Source organism: Siphateles boraxobius, unplaced genomic scaffold, assembly GCF_051911475.1.
Source record: "Siphateles boraxobius isolate OS27281-9 unplaced genomic scaffold, OSU_SipBor_1 7, whole genome shotgun sequence".
NCBI lineage: Eukaryota > Metazoa > Chordata > Actinopteri > Cypriniformes > Leuciscidae > Siphateles > Siphateles boraxobius.
In genome coordinates this window covers 30,894,616-30,918,959 of record NW_027509197.1, presented here as the reverse complement: position 1 = coordinate 30,918,959, position 24,344 = coordinate 30,894,616, and the positions used below count along the sequence as shown (strand labels likewise).

The 24,344-nt window shown below is 39.9% G+C and overlaps 1 protein-coding gene across 3 annotated transcripts in view; it reads left to right on the top strand.

The window, feature by feature from the left end:
- The window catches only part of ikzf2 (IKAROS family zinc finger 2), a 28,110-nt gene extending 14,917 nt beyond the window's left edge, over nucleotides 1-13,193 (top strand). For 2 of the 3 annotated variants that reach the window (XM_077216020.1, XM_077216018.1), the window contains 5 exons: nucleotides 699-902; nucleotides 2,503-2,670; nucleotides 7,025-7,162; nucleotides 8,310-8,435; nucleotides 9,507-13,193. In XM_077216020.1, coding sequence (XP_077072135.1) covers nucleotides 699-902; nucleotides 2,503-2,670; nucleotides 7,025-7,162; nucleotides 8,310-8,435; nucleotides 9,507-10,234 — 1,364 coding nt within the window. In that variant the 3' untranslated portion in view covers nucleotides 10,235-13,193. The remainder of the gene's footprint in view (nucleotides 1-698; nucleotides 903-2,502; nucleotides 2,671-7,024; nucleotides 7,163-8,309; nucleotides 8,436-9,506) is intronic. The other variant, XM_077216019.1, reaches the window with a different exon arrangement.
- The last annotated feature ends 11,151 nt before the right edge of the window (nucleotides 13,194-24,344 follow it).

Sequence of the window (24,344 nt, the reverse complement as noted above, 5' to 3'; positions counted from 1 at the left end):
CCTAAGGGACAACACTCATACTGTACGGATGGGAAAGACGGAGGTGACTCAAAGCTTAGTCTCAAGCTCTCGCCCAGAGATTAAACTCACAGTAAAATTACAAACAGGTTTGTCTGGATGGCATAGAGAGCTGCCTGCTCTATTTCCATCTGTCGTGAAACCTGGAGAATGTGCGTGGTTGAGACGGAAAACTTGCGGGCCGGGCTGTCGCGTGTTTACGTGTCTCTTTGTGTTTATACGTCCCTTTGCATGTCTATTTTTGTCACGCTCTGTGTCTCTGCGTGTGGGGGTGGCCTCCCTGGAGGTGCTCGACAGCCTGCGCGCTGAGATAATGGAGAGACCCGCTCACTCCAGACCAAAGCACTGGCCCGCCTCCTCTTCTCTGTCTCCCACTGTCAGTCATGTAGAACTCCACCTGCCCACCGTTTGCCTCCCTTCTCTAGAGAATACAGCTGCATTGGCCTTTTTTTCCCCTGTTTGTTGACATCCCAATGCTGTTTTCATGTTGGAGAACAGATTTCTTGGTCAATGTGCTGTCATAGTAACGAGTGACTTCAAAAGAGTCTTGTCACAGTCTTAATTCACACGTTAGTGCTTGATCATGTGCGTGACTACTGTAGCGTGCATTGGGTGATGTTTGGCTTTTGTGTTTTGTTGTGTTTGAAAGCTTGTTTTAAAGCTTATGTTTTTTCTTACAGCACGCACAATCAAACAAGAGGAAGGTACTGAGGAGGAGACAGAGAGAAGGCCTAGTGGTCCAGATGAGGTGGGTCACAGCGGTGAGGAAGGGTCTGGATTGGAGGAGCACATGATTGACAGTCCAAACAACTTACAAGATGCTGGGCCAGGAACAGAAGTGCAGAGTGACACGGGAATAAGACTGCCAAATGGTAAATATAATGGTAAATATTAAGATTATAAGATTAAGATTTTTTTTAAAAATCTAAATATAAGGAATTTTGTTTATTTTTTAAAGATTTAGTTTAGAAAATCTTAAAACCTCATGGAGAAGTCATGGTTCAGCTAGGTTTTGGTCTTTGTGAGGGCTTAGTAAAACTTGAGCTGGAGCTAGAATAAAACTAGCTTGTAAGTCAGCATACATTTGCATATAAAATGACAGAAAAGGTTATGGAAAAGTCAAAGAATTTAGTGTGGTAACCCGAAATAAAATGGAAGTTTAAAAGATAAGATATTTTAAAAGATACATTTAGGCTATGTGTATTTTATAATATAATTAGAAAAAAAAACACATTTATTTTATTTATATCATGTCCATTTTATGCAAGGCATCATAGTCCAGCAATTCAAAGTGCAAATGATTTGCCTAAATTTATTGTGACACATCTCAAGTAAGTTTCAACAGAGAACATTTCACTGACTTCCCATTAAAATAACAAAACCCTTTCATGACCAAGGCTTGTCACTCATGTGTTCTTCCTTTTTCAGTGTTAAATGGGTGTGGAGCTTGTAGTTGTTCTATAAGAAGACAATAATTAAGACTAGGGGTTATTCTCAGGGAAAGCATCCCAGGAATCCTCCACAACCTGTTCCCAAGCCCTGGGCTGACGCTGATAGTGCCAGACAACATGCTAGCACTAAAGGGTCATTATTTTCACTTTTCATCTCTGCCCACAATGATAGAATGTTCACCTTATCAAGCCAAGGCAGCACCCCGACGCTCAATGTGGGGTTAAAGAAATTAATGATTTAAATTTCTGTGTGTCCATCAAATGTGTTTTAGAGTCACAGGCTAAATTTAGAGCAGCTGCTCACGCAGCAGGTCTGATGTATGACTAATCCAATTAATTAAACTTAATTAGGTTCCCAATCAACAAATTGTATCAAAGAGGCTTAAAGTAGTTTTCATAGCTGTGAAAGGTATTTTTTGAGATGAAGACTCATGAAAAAACAATCCTTAGTGCTCATAAATGGCAAAAATGGCAGCGATGGAGGTCACATGGTATAATTTACTTGATACTATAGTTGTGTACCAAATGACGTGCTATACACTATGCACTTATAAAATTAGAATGAATGCACTATGTATTCAACTGTGTAGTGTATGAACTTTATAAGGTTATTTTGTCATTCAGCACCAGAGTTGTCCTCCGCTACATAATTAAAGCTGTGACAGTTGAGTACATGAAGTGTCCAACATAATATGAAATATATGAGCCCACACTGAAACTTCCACAAACATTTCAGATTATGGCACAAATGAGTCCTTTATATAGACTGATAGACTGGCAAATATATTTGACAAATCTTACTCCATTTTCTCTATTTATATCAAGGCTGCTATTCAAACGTCTTGTTGCTTCATTTTGTATTTGTATATTCAATATATCAGCAAACCATGAGTGGAAAAAGCCATCTCTGCATGTGCAGTGTGGTAATCAGTCTATATAAAAATTGCTGCACAGAAAACACTGCAGTATTTATGTTTATTAACATTAGCTGAAACTTGTTCGTAAGTCTCTTGTTCGTGACTCTGTCCATCAGGTGAACGGCCATTCCAGTGTAACCAGTGTGGGGTTTCATTCACTCAGAAGGGCAACCTGCTAAGGCACATCAAACTCCACACAGGAGAGAAGCCTTTCAAATGCCCGTTCTGCAACTACGCTTGTCGCCGTCGTGACGCCCTGACTGGACATCTGCGAACACACTCAGGTCAGGCCACCACAACTCTGCACATCCTATATAGAAGACACATGTATGGGCGGTAGTGTGGTATTAATGTGTGCCATAGCCTAAAATATTATTGCTATTCTGTGGCAACAGCTAACATGTTCTGGAAAAACTGAGCAGATCTGTTCTGTCCTGAGGGACGTGTACAGACAGCCTAGCAAACACTGCGGTTAGGCCACCTAGGACATGCTGTTGTGTTGCCTGCAGTCTTGCGCTCCACCAAAGGAAATGCTCTCTGTCAACCAAAGGGAAGTGTTGCTTTGGTGAAGCATCACACTCTAACCCACTTTCATATCAGCCCACCATCAGTTGTCTAGTCCTCATCATTGAAGATCCGGGTCATACGATACCATCAGTGCTCACCTCGGGACTTCACAAGCTGTCACTCAGGGACAGGCTTGTTGAAATGCACAGGGAGAGCAGGAGCGGCCTATCACTCTCATCGTGTTTTTCTGCCTCTCTTCGTCTTTTGTCATTTCCTGTTTTGCAGCTCTAATCACAGCGTAGGGATAGTGCAGCTTTATAGGCCAGGCAGCTGATGTCTGTGGTGTCCTGTTTTTGTGGGCAGAATTTATGAAATAATTCTTAAAGACATAGCTACATTTTGGTTCCACAAATGCGCTGATGGTTGCGGTGGGAGACCTATTTTAGTCTTTAAAACAATATCATTTTCTATTAAATATGCTACCATTTAAGAGTTTGGGGTCTTCATGTTTTTTTTTTATTGTTCTTGAGTCTCACCAAGGCTGCCTTTATTTGATCTGAAAAACTGAACTGAACAATTGTGAAATATATGTTTTCTATTTTTATATATTTTAAAATGTAATTTATTTTGTGATGGCAAAGCTGAATTTTCAGCACTTAGGGTATTAGTTACTCCCGTCTTTAGTGACACATTATCCTTCAGAAATCATTTTTAATATGCTGATTTGCTGCTCAAGAAACATTTCTTATTATTAGCAATGCTAAAAACAGTTGTGTTGCTTAATATTTTTGTTTGTAATTATTTTGATGATTAGAGAGTTGAAAAAAACTTTTTTTAACATTATAAATTTCACTTTTGATCAATTTAATACATCCTTAAATGCGTCCCTGATTAATAAAAGTATTAATTTCTTTTAAAAAATTCTTGCAGACCCTAAACTTTTAAACGCTAGTGTAAATTGTCTATGCTTGAATTTCTTTTCAAAGCTTACATTTCTATGAAAAAAGAGATGGAAGGCATTTTGTGATGACAAATGATAGTAACTTTGAATGAGCTAAAATAGGCTACCAGTTTTTATTGTATTTATTTTTTTTTCAATTTTTTGGTCATTAAGTACTTCAATTAGTCTTATTTCACAGTTTTGATGACTATACTATTCTTCAAAAATGTCATGAATGGTCATGAGACAGTAGGAGTTGGTGTATCCATACTAGTAGTATAGATTCTCCATCATTTAATCAACAAACTATGCAAAATATGTGGTGTGTGTGTCTGTGTGTTGTGGTCTATCATATTGATATCAAATGTCAGTGCGAAAACTTTTACCACCAAAGCCTACGCACCCAACTACCTCAGTATATAAACGTTTGTGGCCAATGAGAGTCATTAAATCATTTGCATATCCATTTCTATAGGCATTATTAAGGAGATGCCACAAGAAAGGTTTGTTCTACCACAGTGTGAGACGTGTAGTTGCTGGAGACGTTTTAATGAGTAATTTGAGTACTTAAGCAGCAATGTCACCTGGGGTGGTCTCGCCCTTTTTGCCACAAGTCCTTCCCCACTCCTTGGTGTCCTGTCCGCCTTCCCGGCAGCCACTTCAGCTGGAGCGGAATGCGAGGAACTCAGCAGGTTTGACGACTTCTTGTGCAACGAGCACCACATGAAAGGACTCATCCTCTTTTGGCCCTTGGCAACAGGAGGATTGGTGGCAAACAGCCCAGGAAAGTTACGTTGAGAGGGAGTTAAAACATTCAAACACGTTGGCTATCCAATCGTTGACAAACGGCTGTTTCTGAAATCCATATGCATGCATGGAGACCACAGACATTCTCTAAAAGATGAAACTGAAACAGCATATATTTTACCACAGTTTTAGGCGTGATTCATAATGTTGGTGACTTTTCTTTGGGTTGCCTTGGCTGTCTTTGCCAGCTTAGTAAAATAAGAAACGTGAGGTGAGGGGCTAACGCTTGATTCAGGGAAAGGATGCTTTGAGCCGGGTACGTGTTTAACTACCAGTTGAGTAAGTTGAGCACTTTTGCTGATGCTCTACAATTGATAGGCATTTACTTGAAATGAAATGTCATCCTCATCTCACTGTTTCCTGTTTTCAACCCGAATGGATGCGGTTTAGAGGGCTTTAATGCATCACTATGTGCATGAATTTGCATTTGAATAAGTGCTTAGACAGGGATTTTTTTCTAAATCGTCCAAACTCTGCTACAGGAACTCTTAGGGTTTTGAATGGCTGGTATTAATCGATAAAACCATTGCATTTCTTTTGCCCCGTAAAAGTTTGCATTTTTGTCTCCATCGCATATTAGCATGATTGCCTGTTCCAGACTTTGCAGCTTGCAGGTGTTTTGACAGTTCATTGAACCAAACAGTTCAGTTCTGTTTTTCCATTTATAGGCTGTATTTGTCTGTGTGGATGCACTGTATCCTTTAAAATGTCTGTGCCAAACCATTTCTAATGTGCTGTCATGCACACATCCCTTGATTACCTGACCTTTTACAGAGTAAGACCAAGTTCATGAAAGACTATTTAAATATAATAATAATGAACAACTTTAGTCAATCTTCACAACTGACATTATGTGACAGTACACATAATCATAGATTTTTATATTCTTTATATTAATTTATATTAATCAAATATAAAAAGTATTTTAATGTAAATATTGCATTATGTGCAAGTGCATTTTATACACAAATATGTTTTTGTTATAATTATAAAATATATTTAGTTTTTTTAATTATGAATAAAATATTTTATATTTATATGATATATCATATTATTTTAAGATAAAATAATATATATATATATATATATATATATATATATATATATATATATATATATTATTTTATCTTAAAATAATATGATATATATATATATATATATATATCTATATATATATATATCGTTTTCTATTTAAATTAGACCTAAGCTACAATGTAGACCAGTTCAACACACTTCAATGATTTATTTATTTTATGCGACATTGTATTCCAAGCAAACCATTTTATTAACCATTTTACCAAGCAAATTTTTTTTTTTTTTTTTTTTTGCTGTAATCCATCCTTTCCCACAGAAGGGACAGGGCCTCCGTTGTTTGACATGTGTTCTACATGTGAAAGGTCACCTCACAGTGTCTCAGTCAGTAGCTGTCTCACTTTCACTGTTTGCTTCAGACAGAAAGCACTATGGCGCTTTGAAGAGGGTTACCGAAAAGTGTAGGGGGGTATTTTTACAATTGGCACACTTACAGGTAATCCCACAGGCTTGCTAGTAACAGGTGAGAATTATCATTATTTTCTCACGTGCAGTAAGAGACTGCTTAACTGAGTTCATGCAGTATGACTCAATTCTCTAGACTGTTTTGTTTCACTGCCGCACACTTTATGAATAATTCTGAAAGTCCCTTACACCAAGGATTGACCACAGTGCTGACAGCAGCCCCTGTCTCGAATTTAATAATGTTTTTAGCTGACATAACAGAACAGCGCAAACGTAATGGTGGGCTATGTTCCGAATTGATACCGATGAGTGAATAAGAAAAAACATGACAGATAAATGAATGACTCAACCAATTGATGAATGAAACTCAGAATGAATCAATGAACGAATTGTTCCCTTAGCTACTGGAAAACTCACATCTGTTTCTGGAGGCTAAGCATCGTCCTCCTACTCTTCTCTGCCCACGACGGAAGGACAAGATGCTTGTTTCTATTACATCTTTCTTGGGAGGTTTTGTCCCGCATTATCGCCCTTGCACTGACCTAATCTTAGTGGAACTGACTGTAAATCACTTCACACCTTATCCGGCTGAGGAGAAACACTCACTCGGTTTCTGTTTATTGTTCAAAGAGACTTTCCAAGTCATCACTCGTGGTGCCAGTTACGGATCGATGACGATAAAACTACATCAAATATAACTACTATAGTACGTAATTCTATCCTCTTCTGGAGCAAACCCCCTCACCACGTTGTAGTGGTTGCATCATCACGAAATCTGATTTTGCCCACTTTCTCGCTTACTCAGTTGGAGACTGAAACTCAGTTGTGTGAGCGATCTGAATGAGTTATTTTACGTCTTAATACTTATTTTACTACTCTTATTTTAGTGGGCAAACCACACAAGTGCAACTACTGTGGGCGGAGCTACAAGCAGCGCACGTCATTGGAGGAGCACAAAGAACGGTGTCATAATTACTTGCAGAGCGTCGGAATGGACTCCACCTCCAATCCTGGCCCATATCCAGGTGAGTGGCTCATGACTTCATTGAGATTGTAAGATGACGGTTTTCCACATCAGTGCTCAAGTGTTATTTTGACTTATTGTGAAATCGTTTTGGTGTTGGATGACACAACGGTGTTCCATGAGCTGGTATGTTTCATGGAAACAAAACAATAGCAATTACTAACATAGATTTGCTACACTAAACATTTGTGGGATACATTTTATTGACACCAAGGGTACAAAGTTTTACTGGTTAGCATGGTTAACCCCTGCTGGTAGATGTCCAAACTACAAGCCTTTGGGACATTATCATTCTAGCTAAAATCATTGTCTTGACATTATTGTGTTTGTCCAGAGAAATTAGTTACATGGCATTTACGGTTCAAGGGCCTCATTTACGTACGATCGGATTTGATTCTAAATACCATGTATTTTATCCTCCATCAAAAGTGAGGAACAAATCAGGAGCTTTTTCAATGTTTTCAATACTAATTAACTTTTTCAATGTTAAATATACCAGTTATTGAATTAATTCAACATGTTTATGGAAATAAATAAGCAATCACAGTAAGCATACATATAATTGAATGCACAAATGAGCAACATTTAAACTGCCTTTTACTAATTAAATCACTGAAATTAATTTATATCTATTAATGCTTTCCTGAAAATGACAATATATGCCTACGCGCAGGTGCATAATTTATATTAAACTAATTGAGATATATATATATATATATATATATATATATATATATATATATATATATATTAATGCTTTCCTGAAAATAATAATATATGCCTACTCACAGACGTGTGCAGAAACCAGGCCATGCCTATTGCGCATGTTTACTTGGATTTCCTTGCCATTGATAATGAGTGGCATACTTCTTCTAAACCATGAAGAGTTATTTGTGTGCATTCTGTAGATAAACCGCAGTTTATAAAGAGAGATGCATTTAGAAAAAGTTTTATAAATCATTTATAGAAAAATTTCAGTAACTGTTCATTCACATTCATGATCACATCTTTATAAATGAGGAGACAGGTAATTGGCTCAAAACAACCTGACTTCAAAACTTTAAGATGAATAGAAATGCTAATGTATTGTTTTCTTCATGTATGGACCAGCTTGATTTATATGCTGAATCATTTTATCATTTTCCCAGGAGAGATTCCAAAGGAGCAGAGGTCCCTGGAGTCCACTGGCATGGCGGCTTTTGACCGGCCTCCTGTAATTGAAAGACTGGGGAATGTGGGTAAACGGAAGAGCACCACGCCACAGAAGTTTGTGGGTAAGTGTCACCTCAGCAGTAAATGTGGTTGAATCTACAGTATGCAACACACTGATCTTCAAAGTTCTAGCGGCGCTAATGAATGTAAGGCAGGTCACATGGCGTTATAAACATTTTCAACCTTACACGTACAGTCCCTGTTGCAAAATGCAAATTCTGTCTGCTCTGTTTTAAGTCAGGTACTGGTGAATACACTGCCAAAAATATGTTTTTGGCCTCCTTAGTCTTACTGAAAGTGAGCAGGTCAAGATATATACCTGATAAGAAAATTTCCATCATTTAATCATCATTTCATTAATTACTTCTACCATAATCCTTACAAATTAACACAAAAATCTCTTTTTCATAATAGAAATGAGTCCTACTTTCTGTAGAAGCAACAACAAATAGAGCTGGATGGATAAGGCACAAGCCATAATGTGTCATTTCAAAAGGTTCTCACAAATAAAGACAGTTACTTATTTAAATACAGCACAGTGCTATTTCAGAGCATTTAGCGCCTGGTTAAACTGGATTGCGGGTGGTTAGTGAGTAATACGCAGGTTTTTGTGCTGAAATACCACATGCAACTGCTTAGTGAATGCTGAGTTTCCACATGAAGGACCAGAGAGCAGAACTCACTTTAAAAATATAAAGACATAAATAAAATTAAATTGTAATGCAAGATTTCTTAAGGAAGATAGAAAAATATTACTTGAAAGGAAACTCATTACTTGCCTATTTACAATATATGCGGAAATCAAACTAAGTATTAAAGTGAAAGAGAGAGAGAAAAAAGGTTTGAGTGGGAGTTTTTTTTTTTTCTTCATTCTGTGGTTTTTGCACACCTGTAGCTTTGCCATTGCTTTGACTACGCCAGTGCAGTTTACCGCATCCATATTATGCAGGGGTTAAATTTTCTCACTTCAGTCTCCAAATGGGACTTTCCATCATTAATGCAATGAAAACATAGTAGCAGATCCTTTAAATACATCTTTTACAGCAAATTGCAAGGTTAGTATATTTTTGGATCATAATAGAAAGTACTTTGAGGCTATCGTTAATGCATCTTTTATTGCATTGTCTATTAAGGTGAGAAAATGGTTCGCTATTCGTACCCTGAACTGAACTATGAGATGGGCCTGAAGTATGAAAAGGAAGCTGAGTTGATGCAGGCCCAAATGATGGACCATGCCATTAGCAATGCCATCAACTACCTGGGCTCTGACTCCTTAAGGCCTGTGGTCCATCACCCATCCCTCTCCATGGCCGAGGTGGTACCAATGGTGAACCCATTATTCCATCCGGTGTACCCGCTCGGCCCACGCATGGACAGGCCCAGCAGTCGCGAGGCTCCTCCAATGCCCCACCCAAACCCAGAGTTCCCGCACCCAACCAATGGCGCGATTTCCTTGGTCAGGCCCAAGAATCCTCAATTGGCCCGAGACGGGTCGCCGTGCAACAGTGGACAGGATTCAGCCGATTCGTCACGGAGCAGCCCTCGGGACAAGCTCAGTGCTGCCGGGCACAGGTCGCGATCCAGCCCGGGGTTTGGTCGTGCAGAGGAAGGCAGGGTTATCGATGCCAGCCGGGTCACCGCGAGGGATGGCATCCGTGTCTTCAGCCGCGAAGGCCAGGAGCTGAGGGTGTTTCAGTGCGAGCACTGCCGCGTTCTGTTCCTGGACCACGTCATGTACACCATCCACATGGGTTGCCATGGTTACAGAGACCCGCTGGAGTGCAACATCTGCGGCCACCGCAGCAAAGATCGCTACGAGTTCTCCTCGCACATTGTTCGTGGAGAACACACCTTTCGTTAGCACTCTTGCTGTCAATTTACTGCAGACGGCACGAGTTTACTGCCGAAGCATTACGTGAGCAGCAATCGGCAGATATATGAAGGTTTGGGTCCAATAGAAATGTTTTCATTTTGGAGCTGTTTGAAGATTTTTGTTCTGGGTGAGGGGATGAGTAGTTTATTTTGTAAATGTTTTGTTTGACTTTCTTTTCCAAAATTTGTTTTTCAAAACACACATTTTATTGTTGTGTATGTACTGAACCTTCCAGCAGAGCAGCTATGTGTTATCTAAAATTGTGAAGTTCTTTCTCTTTTTTTTTTTTGGTCATCTTTATTACCTCGATGCATGCTGTCATTTCTGTTTCATGGACCTCGATTAATATTACAGGTAAACCGAGAAACCAGAGGACCACTGGAGAACTAAACCGTTTAGTTTTGTGTAAAAAAAAAAAAACGGATAAAAAAAAAGACTAATTCATAGCTTCATGCTGCTGTGGCTTCTTAGTGCCTTGCTGATGTTTTGAACGGCACGATTTTGCCTTTTTACAGGGTGGTTTGTATCTTTTTAGCTCCTTTTCACATCACTCGCTCCATTTCGATGAAGTTCCCGGGGCGTGTGGGCCGAAGCTTTGGATTTTGTGCTAATTTCCTGTTCCTCATGCCGGTGCTATGCTAGTTTCATAAAAGCAGTCCTGTAGTTGGCACAGTCTTTCGGACACATTACAATAAAGTGTTGATGACAATCCCCTCGTGTCTCATAGATCTTAACGGGATATTTTTGCCATGCTAAGCACAGATGAGTTTTCCGTGCTGTTTTGCTTCTGTTGCACACTTACTATCATCTCTTGCGTTCTTATGCACTTCGCTGAAAACAGCACTGCGACATGCCTTGATAAACCTGTTTTTTGCACTATTAGCTTGAGGCCTTGGGCAAAAATATGCTATTTCCATGCTATTGATAAAGGGAACAAAGATCATTGTTTAGTTTAGCTAGTCACAGTGCAGTTTGAACAAGTCTGCAGCTATATTAACATGCTTTACCAACAGGGTTGCCATATTTTTGATTGAAATCTGTGAATTTCACTCTGCCTTTCAGACCGAATGCCTCATTATTAATGCCTTGCTAAATAAATCTCCTCTGACTGTCTTCAGTGTAACCGCACAAACTCTTTAGATCAGTAAAGAGTCTAGATTTTCTTTTTCAATCCACAAATGTTGTCTTTTTAGCCCACACATTTGTTATTGAGCTTTCTAAGAGCCTAAATATCCACCTACATGCGCTGCGCGGAATATGCATCTTTTGTTCGACCCTAGTTAGCTTATATATTTTATCATAGAGAGTAAAATAGATAACCTATGCGCAGTTACAATTGACAAAAGATATCTGTCTGATACTGGAACAATGTAGATCTTATAAACCTAACAACAACTTCTATAGATGCTATAAGATTGCTGTCGAGATTTCATCGCTAACCCGGTCTGCACGAGAGCTTTACAAGATAAAACGCGGTTTATTAATCAAACAATGTTTCACCCCCTCCAACCCTTTCGAATTTTCCCTTGCTTGATGCAGAGACCTTTTCTCATTATTTTCGGGGCATTAAAATCAGACGTGAAAATATAGACTATTTGTTTTATAATGTTCACAGTTGTTTATTTTCCCTTCCTGTTTCTCTTCCCTTTTTACTTGCTCTTTCTTTCATACACTCTTTTTTTTTCTTTCTTCGATGTTGTTGAATATTTACATGAAGCGTTTTGTAGCACAACCATAAATCCAGCTTCAATCAACGCATACGTCTCAACGTGTACAACTGTTCAGAACCTCCCTTGCATATTTGTTGGGCTTTTATGCCAGTGCTAAAAGAGCTTAACATCACTATCAGACTTTGATGTACCTATTGTTTTAAAGCTTTGCTTTTGTCTTCTCTGCTTTAAGGAAAACTCCCCAAAAAACTGTGAATATGCCCTTTAAACGTTATGAGGAAAAATACTTTAAAGGCAACAGATAGAAATGCATTTTATTGTTCTTTAAAAAATAGCTTTGCCTTTTTTTTACACCTCCAAAAAATGACACAACGTGCACACATATCACCTCTTAATTCCTGGAACATTTTGAAGAATTTTATTTGTTCTTGTGAAGCATGAATATCTTTATGCATTTTAGATGCTTTTTTTTAATGGGTGTCACAAACAGGCATGAAATTGAATGTGCTCCACAATTCCAGGGCATTTTAATTATTATCAAAGCTTATTGTATATTATACATTGTATTTGTTTAGTTTCAAGAAAGAAACAAGGTGAAGGAAACATTGATGTAAGATTATGTTTACAACTGAATGAACAAGAGCACATGAACAAAACGTGTTCTTATGATATGTCCACACTTATGGGAGTGGAGAGTACTTGAACTTACAAGAAAGGCACTCTAGAGTTAGGTTTCACTTTTTATCTTAAAGTGTATGGGACTGCTATTTTCTCATCTGTGTAAATATATATTTTTTTGTGAGAGAAAGTTTTTTTTTTTTTAAACTGTTCTTATTCACTGTGGACCTTACAAATAGTAAGACAAGGGTTTGAAGTGTATTTTTATACAAGTGAATAAATGTATGTATGAATTATATACAGTATATTTTGGTAAAAAAATTTGAAAGGGGTTATCTTTTGCTGTGTGTCGGTTCACTTTTATGGGTTTTCTCAGGTACAGTGTTGTCAAAAATCTTCTTATAAGGCATTTGAATGGAACTGTAGGAGAGATTTGAATTAATATTGAATTGTTTAGCACTATTTGACAAAGTCAAATATCCAAATAAATATATATATATATATAATTTTTTTTTTCGAAGATAGAAATCTTACAAGACCAAGGTTTACTGTTTCTAGGTTTGACTTTTGTAACCTTGGCATCTTTAAGGAAAGTGTGTCGTTCTATGTTGGTTTTTAAAGCATGGGCTTTTCTGCATTAAATATTGTCATCATATGAACCTGTTGCTGTCTGTTCCCCTCCTTTCCTCCTCATTTTCACACTGTTGTGTGGTGTTTATATTGTTGCTTGTGTGAATCTTTCGATCTTGTAAACTGAGAATAGATATGTGGTCTCATAGAACGAGGCAGCCCTTTTTTTCAGGGACTTGTGGTTTTAGTCAAAGGCCATCTCTTTTGTTTCCGCTGTCCTTTTCCGGTTTGCAAAATGCTCAGCAGCCTGAGAGAGCATATGTCAAAGTCAGATCAACTAACACATGCAGTCTTACAGGAACAACTAGCCAGAGATTTATACTACTATACTATTACTGGGTGATGAAGAGGGCACAAGAATAAGAAAACCAAGTGTTTATTTTATTTTTAATGTGAGTTTTGTCAGTGTGTAATTAGTAATTTCTTTATTTCACATGAATAATTTTCATCTAATATACACTGCTATTCAAAACTTCAGTATCAAAAGTGACAGTAAATATATTTACAATGCAATTTTTATTTCAGATAAAATGTTATTTTGAACTTGAATATTTTGAAAATGTATCATGGTTTACACAAAAATATTAAGCAGCACAACTGTTTTCAACACTGAGATGTTTCATAAGCAGCAAATCAGTATATAATAATCTTTATATACTTAATAAGGATCATGTGATACTGAAGACTCAAGGAATTCAGCTGTGCCAATCAGGGATAAATTGCATATTAAAATGTAATCATTTTTCACAGTATCAATGTTTTACTGTGTTTTTGATCAAATAAATGCAGGCTTGGTGAGCATAAGAGACTAAAATAACAAACCAAAAAATCTTAGTGACCCCAGACTCTTGATTGGTAGTGTATATATACAGTATGTCTGTGTGTGTATTTCTATCGAATCATATGTTCAATTAAATAACTTAATAATAAATAATTTGAGTAGCAGAAGTCTAAGTTATTAATTTTACAATTTGTCTGCGATCCACTGTATACTCACTTGGTTTTTACAGTCCCTCGGCAGGGGACCAACCCTCCTCCTTTCTCATCCGGGCTTGGAACCGGCATTGGTCCCAAAAAGCAAACTTAAAAAAAATCAAACTCTCAGTTTCACAGACAAGGTTTATGGTTTAAGCTTAGTACCAGACTAAAATGCATTTTTGAGCTGTTTTAACTTAAAGCAACTTGCATTGACATATCTTAAAATAAGTTACTGCCATTGTTTTGTCTCAAGATGCACACCAGTAATGTTTTTTTCTAAAGCATATTTATAAAAAGCTACTTAAATGTCTTAATTGAACTTAGGCCTGATCCTGACTCAATCTAAGCCCTGTCTGAAACCAGGCCAAAGTGTTTTAAATGCAGTGCCTGCAGCGAATAGTAGGTGCCACTCTGTGCGACCGGCTTCAAAATAACACCATCAGACTGAGGTGCAAAAATCAACCAACAGTCAAAGTAATCCAAAAGTTGTTACAGTACTTCGGCCGACTATGCCAAATGAACGAACAACTCCTATCTTGCAGACTACTCTGGTGGCAGCGGCCTGTGAAATGGAAGGTCCAACTGGTGCCAAAGATAACCTGGGCAAAACAAATCAAAAAGAAACAACAAAGGCTTAGCCTTCCTGATGCCAAAATTTCAAAATTATATCTTTATCTCAGATCAGTCAGATGTGTGATCAAAAATTGCAAGGTGTTTTAGATTGTGCTTTTATGTATGGACAATTAGTGTTGCCATTTGTACTAATTCACTTTTAAATCAATATTTAAAAGTTAGATTATAAACCAGATACTTCTGGTCCTGGATGCTGATTGGTCAATGCTTCAGTTACGCTAAAATGCATAATTGCAGACGAATGCCATATTTACTTAAGATAAAAATGGTTTTAAAGAAAATGTATCCCTAATATTTCTATTAGAGCAAAGCAACAAGGCCCTCAAGTCTGTTTGTAATGTCTAACCATGTTCTTTAAAACTTGCTTTTCAACCTTATTGCTTCATTTTAATTACCACCTTTGAATACAAACTATTTTAAATACACATTTGACTGACAGGTACTGTAAAGGCAGGTATTATCTGTCTGCAAGTGTCTGCTGGAGCGGGACGTTTAAATGTTTTATCTGGACCCAGACATGTGATCCTGTTTATTTTACACTGAATGTGTTCTGAGAAGCCCTCGAGGGACCTCTAACAGCACTGAACCCGCCGGGTCTCCACCAGCACTGCAAAAAAAAAAGCCTCTTCTTGTCACAGTCTTTGACCTTTGCTTTGGCTTGTGTGTTTCTTGGGTGATGCTCCAAATGCCAGGAGGCGGTGGGTACCTCCTTGTCTGTGGCTTTCTTTGCAGAAACACTGGCATCCCCTCTTCCTCTCAAAGTCCACATGCATCAAAGTCCTGGCTCGATTCGTGCGCCCGCAATGTCAAAGCCCCTCTGAGATGCGTGCAGTTGCACAGAGATGACAGAGATAAGTTTGCGTTGAAGGGGCTCTGTTGGTTAAGACATGATTGCAACAGAATATCTCTAAACCTCTACTCAGCCCTCCCTATTGTTTGGGGTTTTGTCAGTTTGCTACTCTCTCTCTCTCTCTCTCTCTCTCTCTCTCTCTCTCTTTGTGATAGGTTGTTGGCCTGATCTTGTCTGAACATGACTCATATCCTTAACGGTGGAGGTGAGCTTTATCTCTTCAACTGTCTTTTTTGCTTAGCTTTGATTTTAAGAGTGCTGCCAATGCACTGGCTCATACAGGCCAATAATCTTTTAAAGATATACAGTACTCTGGAAGGTAGCTATTGTATCAGAGTATTAATTTGCTTTTGTAATGTGTTTATGTATACTAGAAAAAGACCATGGACAATTCCAATGGACTGTTAAGTGCCAGTGTTAAGCTCCTACTTCACAAGCTAATCTTTTAGCTTGTTAGCTAGAAACTTCAAACAAAAGGTAGCTAACAACTTTGAAGCTACTTATGGGGGCAATATATTTTTAAATATATAAATATCAGATTATATCATTTATAGGTTAATCAGGGCAACATTTGTGAAAAAATGAACAATTAAGGGAACAGCGTTGGACAGATACATTTTACACTATAATACAACAAAAAGTTAGAACACATCTTAATTTAGATAACTGAATGAAAAACATAGTATAAAACAGTAGATGCCAAGTAAATTGATACATTTACACAGATCATCCAAATGAATCTATTAACTATGAAACAGATTTTACAACACTATATTGACCTTATTTAGCCCCGTCCCCTTTCAGCGCTGCACTCGTGTTCTGTTTTCCGGTTTATATTTCCACAGCATGAAGGCAAGATCTTATGGATTCATGAATAAACATTTTAAAAACTTCCTAGTTTGCTGACATTTGACATTCGCTTCAAACATTACAATGCTCATGCTAAGATGGCTGATGGCTAGATGGCTGCACAGTTATTTCTCTGGTGCATAAGGTCTATAAGAGACACGGACGTCCCTCACGGACGACTGCTGCCACATGAAACAAAACATCAAATAAAATCCAGGCCTGGCCTCTCTTGTCCTTCACTGTCGTCGCTCCTCCTTTAATGCTTCCGCTCCTCCGTGAGAGATATGAGACTGATGCGTCGCGCAGGTGCCGCTCATCAGCAATCACGCCACCGGCCTCGCACCGATCTCCCACTGCCCTCGGCCTCGTCCTGCTTCGCCACATGGTCAAAACCCCTATAAAAGTAGCCTGCTAAACCAGGCTGGACATGCTGGTTTGATTCAGCAGGGTAAAATAACAATTTAAAGCCCAAAAAGAATATTTGTAGAATGTCCCAATGAAATAACCAAACAGGAACCATGCACTATTGTCAGAGGAACATTTTCTGGGTATATTATTACAGTTCCCTTTCAGTCGATAACGTTCGACGTAGTCAACGTCGACTAAATGGGGATCAAGCTAGGGAGCCAATCGTCTTCGAGTACTATTGAACGAACCAATGAAATTGCCGTGCGTGATTTACATCACACACTCTGCCCCCCGCGGCGCGGGTATAAATACGGAAGTGGATGCACACACTAATTGCCTTTCGCTTCGGAGCCGATCGTTTGATGTCTCTGAAGAGTGCTGTTGTTTACAACGATCCAGTGTGTCTGTGTTCTTCTGGAAGACTCTCCCAGTGCTGGTGGTTTCTACAGCGCGAGTGCAGCGGTGATCGCGAGCTTTGAGCTCTCAACTGCTGTTTTAACAGCAACAAGTTTCTAAGGGTTTGTATGTGTGGACGGCTGGTTAGAGGGCGGAAAAGTGAGTGCTTCACTGTTTCAGTTCACTGTTCAGTGTTGCCGCTGTCGTTCCCCTGTGTTCTCCGGCACTGATGATGGGTCCTATTTCCTGAAAGAGCAACACGGGTGTGTTCGCGTTTGTTTCAAGATGTCATTCCACCTGTGCGTTTCTGGATGTGGTTGTTCCCTTTTCCTCTCTGACAATCACAATTGTTGCATCACGTGTTTGAGCTATATATTTATGTGTATATAAATATGTATATATATATATATATATATATATATATATAGGATCATCACGCTGGGACAGTTTTTGTTGACGGCTCATGTTCTCATTGCGGGAATATGACTGTCGCGGTGTTGAGATCGAGACTAGCCTTCGTCCGTGAAGTGCCCATTACCATGCCCCATCCCCGGGTGCTGTGTGGGATGGGTGATCGTAGGATCTTCCGGAAGGCCTCCGGGCCTTCCGAGCCGGGTCCCTGTCCTCCACCTTGCTGCCCCACCTCGGTTACGTCTACCATCAGACTCGGCTTGCAATTAATTTCGCTTGGCTTCCGCCCTGACTCAGTGATATTATTTATACCTAGGTGTTGAGCTAAGATGCTCCTAAGATTAGTCATATTCATCACAGCTACGTGTTGAGCATTGCTCCTGTCCTGTGTGCGCACTTCGCAGTCCTACTGGCGAAGGATGCGATGTAGCCTCTTCCTCCAGCCGATATGAAGACCGGTTTCTATAAACACGTATTTCATTGTACCCTAGAGTGGTGGGTCATGGCCATCTTGGACCTGTGTCAATTGAAACGGGCCCTTTATCAAAAGCCTCCGTTCAAGTTGCTAACACAGATGCATTTCCAAATGCTCCGTCCCCAAGGTTGGCCTGCAGCGTTCGACCTGAAGGACAGTACTTCAGATTTCGATCCCTACGCTCCACTGATCATTCTGTGTTCTTGCGTTTGAAGGTGCGAAGTATCAGTTCAAGGTCCTAGCCTTCGACTGCTCCATAGCCAGTTGGGTCTTTAGGTCAACTGGAAGAGAGTAATCTCGGCCACGGGTTGAGGATCTCTTCTTCAGTTTGGAGAAGGACTTGGTCCAACACGTCTCTTCAAGGAAACAGTGTGTTCGGCTGGTTCTATATAGAAGTGAGAAAGGGTCCCACTGAAAGAACTTTCAGAGGTTCCTGGGGAATATGGCAGACGCAGCCGCTTGGCTTCCTCCATGTGAAGACCGCTTCAGCACTAGCTTCACGATCGAGTCCCGAGGTGACCGTGGCAGAGCAGCACGCCCTGTGTGACAACAGACCACCCCGGCCTGCCACCAAACCCTCAGTCCGTGATCAGACCTTTCGTTTCTCCGGGCCAATCCAATCCTAGAACAAGGTCCACTACCGCCGTCTGATGGGCAATGTACAAAGGGTATGCTTTAATGGAGGCCTGGGCGATCTCCGACTGCATTGGCATTCGTGCCTCAAGTTGTTCCAGTTCACCTCGCTTTGAGCCACTGCTGCTCAGCGAGCTGGTACTGGTCTGAACATCGCGACCGTTGCGCTAAGCTTCCCTTGCATGCCACAACTCGTCTGTCACCTCCTCTTTGGAGTCAGAAGCTTCTGAGGTCGCTTCATTCCACTAGTTCTTCCGGCCTGCTCAATCATGCCGCCAACGAGCCTCACGACAGCTATGGCCAGAGAGAGTGGAGCCTCCATCCCCTGGCGGTCCAGCTGGGCAGGGACCACTTTGGGGCCGCACAGCTACATCTGTTTGCCTCTCCGGAGTCCTCCCTCTGCCAGATGTGTTATTTCTGTCTGAGCGGATAACCCTAAGAACGATACTGGCTCAGCTGGCCCCGGGCTCAGCAGAAATGCGTTCCCCAGTGAGCCTTCTAAAAAAGCGTTATACGATTCATTGTCGTTTGGTGCCTGCTCAAGTTCAGTGATTTTCATCACACTCACTTGTTGAGCAGAAATGCTCCTGAAAGCTCAGTGAAAATCATCACACTCAGGTGTTGAGCAGAGTTGCTCCTGAAGCTCAGTGATCTTCACATGTAGTGTTGAGCAGTGCTCCTGTCTTGTGCGCACATACCGCTTGCACCTATTGTGCTAGGTCAGGATTGGAGCAGGTCTTGACAGTTGCCCCTTATTGGCCCAACCAGACCTAGCTCCTCTCGACAACCCTCCTGACTTCCCCTGAATACATTTCAGGGACGGGGCATGATGGCACCCATGTTCAGACCCCTGGAGAGATTCCAGGCCAGTCCTAACTGGACGCGGAGATTCAGGTGGCTACCACAGGAAAATTCCGAGATGCACAGGTCCACTTAGGTGTTGAGCTCCTCTTAAATGAGTGTGTGCTCCGCCTAGGCGTTGCAGAGTGCTTTGCTGACAGATATTCTAGAGTTGGGGGCTGGGCGACACCTATAGTCGAACTGCTGCTCCCGTGGGCTCCCTTCTCATGAAGCCAGTTTCACCGTGAGCCCGGTTTGAAGTGTCGGCTTGCTGCGCCGTTCCCCTCCTAAGGACTGGATACATGCGCCATTCTGCTCCAGTTGAGTTCCCTTTACCGAACCCTGTTGAGTTCCTCCGCACCCCTCCGACATCGGACGTGGCGGAACGCCCGGTGTTAGGCCTACCACTCGTAAGCTTGTGGAACCTGTGTTAGGCTGGGTCCATATGTTGCGATCCCTACGGTGATCCCATATGTGTATTTTCCACATTACGGCTCCCTGCGGCGAGCCCGTGTCTTCCCTCGGCAGAGTCTACTCTGCCGTCACTGTCAGGTGAGTCTCCCCCCTGTCATACGCTGGAGCCACCCCAGTGACATTCCATATGTTGTACTGCCGGTCATCCGCCCAGTTCATATGTGTATTTTCCACATGTTACCTCCCTTCGGGCAGGATGTCGCTTCCTTCCTTGTACAGAGAACGCTTTCCCAGTGGTCCTGTAGGAACAGCAGTGACTTCCCTGGCCTAAGCCCTGTCGTTCCCCGCCTTAATTGTGGGGGCATCAGGAGGCTTTTGTCTAGGCACTGGAAGGTGACAGCTTTAGTGGCGTTTTCAATGGTTGGTCCTGGTTGCGTATGCAACCCACCATTCCCTGAAGGAGGGAACGGAGGAAGTAGTCCCCTTGCCACTACCGCTGGACCACCGCTGACTCCGAGTTACGCTCGGCTCCTCAGCGAAAAGCAACTAGTGCATGCATCCACTTCCGTATTCATACCCGCACCACAGGGGCGGAGTGTGTGATGTAAATCACGCAAGCCAATTGCATTGGCTCGTTCAATAGTACTTGAAGACGATTGGCTCCCTAGCATTATCCCCATTCAGTCGACGTCGACTACGTCCTCCGTTCCCTCCTTCAGCATACGCAACCAGGACGTTCCCTCTCCATCCAGACGCAGGCTGTTGTGATACCTCCGCTCTGTGACTTGAAACAAACAGCTTATACCAGCTTAAGCTGGTTGGCTGGTCTTAGCTGGTTTTCATGGTTACAGCTGGTTTAGCAGGCTGGTTTTAGTGGGGCTTTGACAACTTTTTCAGCTGGTCCGGCTGGGAGACCAGTTGACAACCCAGCTGAACACCAGCTACGCCCAGTTTAAACCAGCAAAATAAACCAACCGCAACCAGCAAAGGCTGGTTTTAGCAACATTAACTGTGCTATAAAATTACAAGTACAAACACAGTAAATCTACAGTACAATTTCACATTAAAATAGCAATGTAGTATTTTGTGACATTAAATGGTTGGAAGAAGTAGATTGTTAGTGGAAGTAGAAGTAGACTGTAAAACTGTTTTCAGAATAGCTTGAGCTGCTGCCTGTTGAAAATATAGTTAAAGGTTCACCCAAAAATGGAAATTCTGTCATCATTTAGGCCTCCTCACCCTCGTGTTGACTTTCTTTTATCTGTGAAAACACAAAAGAAAATATTTTAAAGAATGTTGGAAACCAAATGGTTTGTTGACCATTGACCATTGGTCCACAGAAAAGAGAAAGAAAGTCACAGGTTTGGAACAACATAAAGGTGAGTAAATGATGACAGAACTTTAATTTTTGGCTCTACTAATTAGTGGTATTGGTTAATGCTGAAGGCTGTCAGTACATTAACAAGTGGGGACGTTCATGTCTCACATTTTATCTGTGTAAAATCTTAGGGAAGCTGCAGACCAGAATGCACCACAGTGTGAAGGGGGGCTAAAACTGACGTGCAACTTGTGCCATAAAATGCTTTTGGCCTTTAGCCCTCATGCTGTGGCAAATATACAATGAGCCCTCAGATAGGTGTGAACTTACTCTGTGGCATTTTGTTGCTTCCTTATTTCAATATTCTCACACATCTTCAGCGTCAGAATGGAAAGAACTGTATAACTTTCTTGTAAGTTGCAGTATTACTTTGCCATGCATAGATTTTGACGAGTTTTAATGTTTGTTTAATGAATTGTTCTAAATATATATTATAAACCACCAGTCAAAGGGGTTAGTGAGATTTTTTTGAAAGAAATTATTTTATCCAGCAAAGATGAATAAAAAACAATATTTATATTTCAAATAAATGCGGTTCTTTTGAACTTTCTATTCATCAAAGAATCCTGAAAAAAAATCTGTATCCGTATCATGGGTTCCACAAAAATATTAGGGAGCACAACTGTTTTCATTATTCATAATAATAAGAAATGTTTTTGAGCAGCAAAACAGCAAATTAGAAGGATTTCTGGAAAATCATGAGAAACTAAAGATGGAGTTATGATGCTGAAAATTCTGCTTTACCATCACAGGAATAAATTATATTTTAAAATAATTAAAATAGAAAACGACTATTTTAAATTGTAATAATATTTCACAATATTTATGTTATACTGTATTTTGATCAAATAAATGCAGCCTTGATGAGCACAAAAGAATGCTTTAAAAAAACTTACTAAAAAAAATACTTCTCATTTTTCAGTTTTTAAATGGATGTCACTCATCACTTGAAACTTCCAGTGAAATTTAACAGAGCATGATTTATATTTTGGAACATTTAACCTCCTTTTATGCTTCCCTCTCCTCTCCAATGATCAGAACCAATCAGACGAATCAGCTTTTATGAGGGCTCCAGTGAAGCATGCTACTTTTTGGACGATTAGTGTTGTGTTGGTAGGTAAGAACTGATTACCGTGACCCAGAAATATCTTCAGGATTGTTGTGCAATCATCATAGGTGACTCCTATTCCAGTTTTTCCAGCCCGGCAGTGTGGGGGTTGTCTTAGCTGGCCTTTGTGCCATCCATTGCACTGGAGAACACACCCTATTAAAATGCATGCCTTTATTTACGCCTCCACAGTCAGAGGTCAGGATTTAGCGTGTGCTGTGACAGAACATCCAAAAAATGTGTGGAGCTCAGATCTTAAGTGTCATGACTGTCACGGTGTCTATTAGATATAAAGAGAGTTATGAAAATGATCAGGGAAAAACAGAGCAATTGTCATGCTGTTTTTAGCCCTGGGAGTGTCAGGAGAATCCAGCTCCACTGGTGTGGGCGGTTTGCAGCCACTGTCATGAAGTCCCAACAGCCAGTATCCTTTCTTACAAAGCCTCCGGAAAGAAAGGCCTGTATCTTACATACCTGAAGCTACTGTTGAAATCCTACACAGACTCATGAGAGGTGAATTTCTGTGAGAGGAAAAATACAAGCTGTCAACATTGTGCCTGAAGCCACTTTCGTGAAAACTATAAAAAATAAAAGCTTGGGTGTGATCTACTTAGTCTCAATTAAAATATAGCTCACCAAGAATGTAAGCATTTTATCATTTAAATATAGCATTTATATTTTACTTTCAAGTCCAATATAACTTGGTCATTTATACTGTTGGTTACCCAGCATGCTTTGCGGCCGGGAACAAATTAGACAGAGTTATTTGCTAAGACTAGAAAATTGTGTGATATGGTTTTAGAAGGTTATTTATAGCATATTGTAGGTTTACATTTCACTGTCATATTACATGTTGTGAATGTGTCACCGTTGTTGAGCTGTAGTCCCAGTGTGCCAGTCTATCGGCTGATTGTTTTAACGGGATTATTCACCTAAAAATAAAGTTGTCTTATGTGGTTCATGTGAATGACTTTCCTCTATGGAACACAAAAACCATTGGACCCTGTTGAATTTCATTATGTAAATGAAAAACAAAATCACTAAGACGGATTTTTAAAAAAAACTACACACACACACATACATATATATATATATATATATATATATATATATATATGTATATATATATATATATGTATATATGTATATATGTATATATATATATATATATGTATATATATATATATATATATATATATATATATATATATATATATGTGTGTGTGTGTGTGTGTATTGTATTCCATATATCATTGACATGGTTAACGACAAATGTCATTGGTTTTTGCATGTCATGTGACCAAAAAAAATAAAGTTTAAAAATTGCGAGAGAAAACAATTAAAATTTTGTTCTGTTCATAGCACCTAATGAGACATGCAAAGTTTCTTTGTATGGAAAACGCAATACTTGCAAAATTATGCAAAGTTTTGAGAGCGAATGCAAAGTTTCTTGGCGGAACGCAATATTTTTGTGAGTGAGCGCAAAAGATTTGAGAGCAAATGTAAAGTTTCTCTGCGGAATGCAATACTTTTGTGTGTGAACGCAAAACATTTAAGAGCTAATTTAAAGTTTCTCTGGGAAACGCAGTACTTTTTAAAATATATGTTTACCGATATTATGATAGGATATTATAGAGAAAAGCGATGTGGGAGAGAGAGGGGGAAAGGATCGGAAAAGATCAGCGAGCCAAAACTGGAACTCGGGTCGCAACAGTGCTATATGTCGACATGCTGCCATGAGGCTATTGGCACTGACAAGGAACTCAATAGTATTCAAGCTGTCTTTGAAATTGCATTTTCTTTGAAA